Source organism: Coregonus clupeaformis, chromosome 1 (assembly GCF_020615455.1).
Source record: "Coregonus clupeaformis isolate EN_2021a chromosome 1, ASM2061545v1, whole genome shotgun sequence".
In the NCBI taxonomy this organism is placed as follows: Eukaryota; Metazoa; Chordata; class Actinopteri; order Salmoniformes; family Salmonidae; genus Coregonus; species Coregonus clupeaformis.
In genome coordinates this window covers 93,639,530-93,647,029 of record NC_059192.1, presented here as the reverse complement: position 1 = coordinate 93,647,029, position 7,500 = coordinate 93,639,530, and the positions used below count along the sequence as shown (strand labels likewise).

At 44.6% G+C, this 7,500-nt stretch overlaps 1 protein-coding gene across 1 annotated transcript in view; it reads right to left on the bottom strand.

Moving 5' to 3' along the window:
• The window catches only part of fbn1 (fibrillin 1), a gene marked incomplete at its 3' end in the record, with an annotated part of 92,367 nt that overhangs the window by 76,227 nt on the left and 8,640 nt on the right, over nt 1–7,500 (bottom strand). Inside the window, 2 exon segments of the mRNA XM_045223546.1 lie at nt 5,250–5,345; nt 5,578–5,673. Coding sequence (XP_045079481.1) covers nt 5,250–5,345; nt 5,578–5,673 — 192 coding nt within the window.

The window sequence follows — 7,500 nt, the reverse complement described above, 5'->3', positions numbered from 1 at the left end:
TGAACCTATGGCAGGACTCATGACTAGGGCCAGGAGTTTGCCTGGTCAGGTCACATGGTCAGGTCACATGGTCAGGAAAGCCTTGTGGCACTAGACGATACCTGAGTGTTTCCACAACAGCAATAGGTCTGGTGTGAAGAGAAGACAAGAGGGGAAGGAAAGAGGGGAAACCCATCATGAACTGGGTCAACTGAGTTTCCTGGAGACACTCCAGATATCGTGTTTATACAGAAATCTGTCCACCTTTTCCACATTTCTTTGCTAGACACACACCCTTCCTCTCCCTTTCTCTCTCTCTCTCCCTTTCTCTCTCTCTCTCTCTCCCTTTGTCTCACTCTCCCTTTCTTTCTCTCTCTCTGTCTCTCTCTCTCTGACCATACAACCATGTCAAACCATGGATATCAACTTAATGACCTATCATGCCTGTGTGAATGTGTGTGTCTATGTATGTATGTATGTATGTACACTATATATACAGAAGTATGTGGACACCCCTTCAAATTAGTGGATTCGGCTACTTCAGCCACACCCGTTGCTGACAGGTTTATAAAATCGAGCACACTGCCATGCAATCTCTATAGACAAACATTGGCAGTAGAATGGCCTTAATGAAGAGCTCAGTGACTTTCAACGTGGCACCATCATAGGATGCCACCTTTCCAACAAGTCAGTTTGTCAAATTTCTGCCCTGCTAGAGCTGCCCCGGTCAACTGTAAGTGCTGTTATTGTGAAGTGGAAACATCTAGGAGCAACAACAGCTCAGCCACAAAGTAGTACCAGTTTGTGTCCAGTGGGAACTGACTTTCCCTTCTTTAGATCAGACATGACTGTTACCCAATCACTGTTGTGACATGATATTAATCTGTGTCACACCGTCAGAGAGAGAAAGAGAAAGAGAGAGTGAGATAAACAGATCAACAGAGAGAATCAAAGACAAACAGAGAGAGAGAGAGACCTCACTAACGCCCGACCTCACTAATGCTCTTTTGGCTGAATGGAAGCAAGTCCCCGCAGCAATGTTCCAACATCTAGTGGAAAGCCTTCCCAGAAGAGTGGAGGCTGTTATAGCAGCAAAGGGGGGACCAACTCCAAATGAATGCCCATGATTTTGGAATGAGATGTTCGACGAGCAGTATGTACTGTATGTGTGTGTGTGCGTGCGTGAGTGTGCATGCATTTGTGCGTGTGTACATGTGTTCCTCAGCTGGTTGAGTTGTAAGCCCAGTATCAGGGTGGGACAGTCTCTAGGGACACACACACACACACACACACACACAGTGTAGTTATCTGCAGAGGTTTGCAGTGAGGTGGAACACTGACTGATAGGAGAAGGTCACCAGGTTTTCAGACTAAAGAACTGAACTCAGCTGACTGATTTTACTGACATCTCCATACTCCATACAGACTGGTTGACTGTTGTGTTGTGTTGCATTGCATTGTGTTGCGCTGTGCTGCGTTGCATCCTGTTGTATTGTGTTATGGTCCAGTCTCTCAGCAGCAGCTATCTATCCCGTGATGACTAGACAGTGACAGATACTGTGCGCTACAGGAACGCTAAACACAGCGCGTGATTACAACTCCGCTTAGAATTAGTTAGCCTCAATTTCCCCAAATAAATAAATCTAATTTGTAACCATGGGAGAATACATGGATCCAGCCAAACATATAGAAAAGTCATATTAGTTTAATAGACAATCATCAGGGCCCAGTTTTTCAAAAGTTATATATCTGGATTTTGCCTATCGGATAGGATTAAATGCATACAAATAGAAGAATAGAATCGCAGTCCCCATTCAAGTCAATGATTCGTCCGTTCTATTCATTATATTTCTATGAATTTAATCCTATCGGATAGGCGAAAACCATATAGATAATTTTTGAAAAGCTGGGCCCTGGAGACAAGCCTCACACCCGCAGTGACTCCATCAATAACACTAACTACATTCCCATAGAGTCACACAGACAGACACAGCGAAACAATGTTGTCTCTGGATCATGTCTACTGGTTTCCTAATGTGATAACATCACGACTAGCAGGCTGGAAATAGCATTATAGTGTGTAGCGTGTGTTGGTTCTGTGTGTGTGTGCGTGCGTGCCCGCATGTGCACGTGTGCACGGGGTGTGTGCGTCTGCGTGCGCATGTGTGTGTATGCAGTACAACGTCGTACCATGGGGAGGTGGTGGAATACGGCCAAGGAAATACCAGAGAAAGTAACATAACCCCACATGACACCGGATTCAAAAATTAGAATCTTTCAATTTAAATTATTATATAAAATTCTTGCTACCAATAGAATGTTATTTATATGGGGGATACAATCTTCCCAGCTCTGCAGATTCTGCTGTGAAGAGACAGAATCATTAGATCATTTGTTTTGGTTCTGTCCATTTGTAATTTGTTTTTGGACACAGGTCCAGGAATGGCTGAAGGATTGCAATATTTACCTGGAGCTAACCTTGCAAATAGCATTACTGGGTGATCTGAAAAGTCATAGTCAATCGATCAATAATATAATAATACTTTTAGCAAAAAAATTTATTTTTAATTCACAATCTGTAGAAGCAATGAGAATAGAAAGGTTCAGAACTTTTGTAAAACATCACAGTACGGTTGAAATATATATGGCAAATAGAAATCCTATATGGATGGTGTTAAGAGATAGATGGGAGGTATTGAATGGAGTTGAAGGATGGGACTAATAACAAATAACAACAAATAATAACAAGATAACTAATAATGTAAGCATACTGTGTCCATAATAAGTATATAGGTTGTATGTTGGGAGCTTTTGGGAAAGAGCACAGTTAGAAAGATATGGCATATAGAAGCAAACCGGATGGACATCATGAAAATGATCGGAGAGGTTGAGAGTAGAAGAAGTTCAGGAGCAAAAACAAATAAAATAGAATTATTGTAAAATTGACTGTGTCCATAAGGTGTAGATAGTAAGTATAGGCTGGAAGTAGAGGCCTGGGCATTGTTGTTCACTAATTTACCCCAAGTAGGGAAAGGATGGCGGGGTTGAAAAGTAATAAAGGGGAGTATATATATAAAAAACATGGGGGATTGGAAGTGATGCAGACAATTACATTGATATAAGTTACAATCTATCTGCAATATTAAGCTGATCTACCCCCAGAAAAAATTAAATAATAATAATAATAATAAAATAACCCCACATAGCTGCGTATCCCATACTTTCTGCCTCTACTACTGTATAGGGTTGCAAAATTCCGGTAACTTTCCCAAAATTCCCAGATTTACCAGAAATCCCGGTTGGAAGATTCCTGGGATCAGGATGGAATAAGCAGGAATACCCCAAACCAAAAACAGAAAGCCTTGGCAACACACACGTAGAGTTTACTTCCCACTCAGACAAACGCACACGGAAGCGCGTATGCACGTTCAAAACATACACACACACAGAAACACACACACACATACTGTACATGGACACACACACTGATTTGGTAAATGTAACTTTCATCACATCTGTGTCAAATCGACCCAGTTAGGAGAGAAGAGTGAAGATGGAGGAAGGCTTCCAAAGAGCAGACTTTCCCATCACACACACACGTACTCATGCACACACACACACACACACACACACACACACACACACACACACACACACACACACACACACACACAGAACACACACACACAGAACACACACACACACAGAACACACACACACACTGAACACACACACACACACACACGCGCACACACACACGCGCACACACACACACACACACACAGAACACACACACACACAGAACACACACACACACAGAACACACACACACACAGAACACACACACACACAGAACACACACACACACAGAACACACACACACACAGAACACACACACACAGAACACACACACACAGAACACACACACACACACACACACACAGAACACACACACACACACTGAACACACACACACACAGAACACACACACACAGAACACACACACACAGACCACACACACACAGAACACACACACACACACACACACACACAGACCACACACACACATTGTAACCTGTGTCAGCTCTATCAGAGCAGAAGAAGGACCAAATCATTTCAGATAAACAGAGAGCTTCTCCCCAGAACCAAATGTATCCTGTCAGTTATCAGTAATCCTGAAGGAAAGTAGCAGAGACAAGGAGGCCATTTCAGAGTAAAGACGCAGCCCATCTGTGTGTGAGGAGGACAGCAATTAGTGTTCTGCTGTTAAACTAAATATTATCTTTACAAGGTCACTGCTACGACCTCCAGGGGTCACACCACCGCTAGAGACAGAGACCTGCGTACGTCTTGCATCTCCTCCTCTGTGTGTGTGTGTGTGTGTGTGTGTGCACGTGTGTGTGTGTATATGTGTGCGTGTGTGCATTTTTGTGTGTGCGTGCAAGCGTGTGTGTGCACGTGTGCGTGTATATGTGTGCGTGTGTGCATTTTTGTGTGTGATATTGAAAGCAAAACATAAACCCAAAAGTATTATTTTTAAATGCGCACACAAATGAATTGTAAATGAATGCAATAGTTTTCAATGAAACATTTTCAATAATAACTTGATTGTGATCGAACGCCTCCCTCTTTGCCTACAATGTTTTTTATGCCGTTGCAAGTTTGGCACATTCATTCCAACAGCATACCACTCTGCATCCCACTGCTGGTTTGCCTCTGGAGCTAAGCAGGGTTGGTCCTGGTTGGTCCCTGGATGGGAGACCAGATGTTACTGGATGTGGTGTTGGAGGGCCAAGGCACTTATCGTAACATGAAGTGGAGCTATTACTCCAAAAGGTTGACCAATAGGGATGCATCAACTACGCCACCCTCTAAACCCTGCCTACATGGAATAGAATGGATTTATATCATGCCTTTCTACTTAGTGAAGAACTTTCAGTTTTTTTTATGTCTTGCTTTCAATATCATTATTTTTATTTGCAATACTAATGTCACAAAAGTAACTGCATAGTTTTCAGCAGAATTCAGAGCACCCCAGGAGGCTGGTGGGGGCAACAAACAGCAAACATCCAATAGGCCGTGACATTTTCCAGAGCTCCGTTTTTCAGCAGATGTGGAAAATAACCGTCATTTAGAAACACAAGCGTGACAGGCACAACGTTCAACAACAAACCATGTTCTGGCCAATTAAACAGACTGTTATGTATGAAGCAGATATGTCACGCTATCAACACTGTCAGCTGTCCTCATTCTGAGTACTGTGATCCTACCTCTCTCACACTGTGCCCCCGTGAAGCCGTAGGTACAAACACAGCGGTTAGGAGCCACACACCGTCCTCCATTCTGACAACCTGTCTCACACACCGCTACATGGGAAAGAGAAAGACAGAAATACACCAGAGATCTCAGGTTAGGATCCGACCTATAGTGTTTATACAGTGTTTACATGGTGGTTGTATATTGGTTGTATAGTGGTTATGTAGGGGTTGTGTAATAGTTGTGTAGTGGTTGTAAAGTGGTTGTAAAGTGGTTGTATAGTGGTTGTATAGTGGTTGTATAGTGTGTATATAGTGGTTGTGTGTATATAGCGGTTCTTACGTTGACCACAGTGGTTTCCCACGTATCCTTTCTGACACTGGCAGTGGTCCTCAGCACAGCTCCCACCGTTCATACAGCGGATGTTACAGTTTTGGACTGGTGGGGGGTGGGAGAAAGAGAGAGAGAGAGAGAGAGAGAGAGAGAGAGAGAGAGAGAGAGAGAGAGAGAGAGAGAGAGAGAGAGAGAGAGAGAGAGAGAGAGAGAGAGAGAGAGAGAGAGAGAGAGAGAGAGAGAGAGAGAGAGAGAGAGAGAGAGAGAGAGAGAGAGAGAGAGAGAGAGAGAGAGAGAGAGAGAGAGAGAGAGAGAGAGAGAGAGACAGAGAGAGAGAGAGAGAGAGAGAGAGAGAGAGACAGGGAGAGAGGGGGAAACACAGACACTCACAGGGTTACAGTCAGTATACAAAACCCATAAACCCACATACTGTTCCACACCAGAGACCCCCCCCCCCACACACACACACACAAACACACCAGGTTAGGCTTACAATACAAACACACAGAGAGGGCTACATTTTCAGTACAAACACACCGAAATTCCCTCCAAATTGTGTTTATCATAAATCCCATTCAGATACAATATTCGCTCAAATTGATGTTGTGAAAACAGATGAGCACACGGCCCAACACTGCTCTGGGTTGCTCTGCTCAGCGCTGCAACAAGGATTAGTATATGTTGACTATGGAATCCTTCCAACACACACACCCATTCTGCCCTGAGACTGAACAATCAGCTTTCACAGTTCAGCTGCTATTCAAGGGAGAGCGGCATGTATCGTGGGTTGTTTTTGGAGAGTTACGTTGAGTTTTGGTGGAGTTCTGTTTAGCTAGTCTTTTCAGTAGGCAATAAACAGGAGAAAACTTTTTGAAACAGAGTGAAACAGGGAGGTACTACCTGAACCTGTCCAATAAGAAAGGCTCATTTTAATTTCTCTGTTTCAAAGTGTTTGCTACGGTGTGCCCTACTGAACACCACCCTGCTCCCAGCACACACACTCTAACACGACCAGGAGGGAGGGAGAACCCTGAGACAGGATATGACATCGTCCAATAGTCATGGTAGAAACCACAAAACAATCTGGACTGTAGCGATCACTGCCAAAACAACAGCCTCCCTCTCTCCCTCCCACCATCCCTCTCTCCCTCTCTCCCTCCCTCTCTCCCTCCCACCATCCTCTCTCCCTCCCACCATCCCACCATCCCTCTCTCCCTTTCTCCCTCCCACCATCCTCTCTCCCTCTCTCCCTCCCACCATCCTCTTTCCCTCTCTCCCTCCCACCATCCTCTCTCCCTCTCTCCCTCCCACATCCTCTCGCCCTCTCTCCCTCCCACCATCCCTCTCTCCCTCTCTCCCTCCCACCATCCTCTCTCCCTCTCTCCCTCTCTCCCTCCCACCATCCTCTCTCCCTCTCTCCCTCTCACCATCCCTCTCTCCCTCTCTCCCTCCCACCACCCCTCTCCTCCCTCCATCCCCCCTTCCCTCCCACCCTCCCTCCTAGTCCATCAGTTCTAACAGCCCAGCCCTGCAGCTCCCAGCTCTCTAACTAACTCTGTACTCTGTAATCTCAGTTCTCCAGAGAAGGAAACAGAACAGATTTCTGCGTCTGAGTTTTCCGTTTCACACCTCTCAACACCACACATTGTTTATGCTGCCCTGCAGGAAACAAATTACAAATATGACAGTTCCCATGCTGCAAACTTCAGTGGTGTTAAATTCACAGAGGAGAGTTAGAGGGAAGCAGAGGGATGAGGTATGGTGGACCTAGTCTTGGCTAACTGGGTCCAATAAACATTTCTCATACATGTATCTATAATATCTATTATCTGTTTCATATGTTGAAGTCCTTGTTAGTAAAGGCAGTGAAAGGCTTTTCAAACGTTAGAATGGAAACCAGGCTAAAGTAAGGTGGTGATAGACTACAGTCAG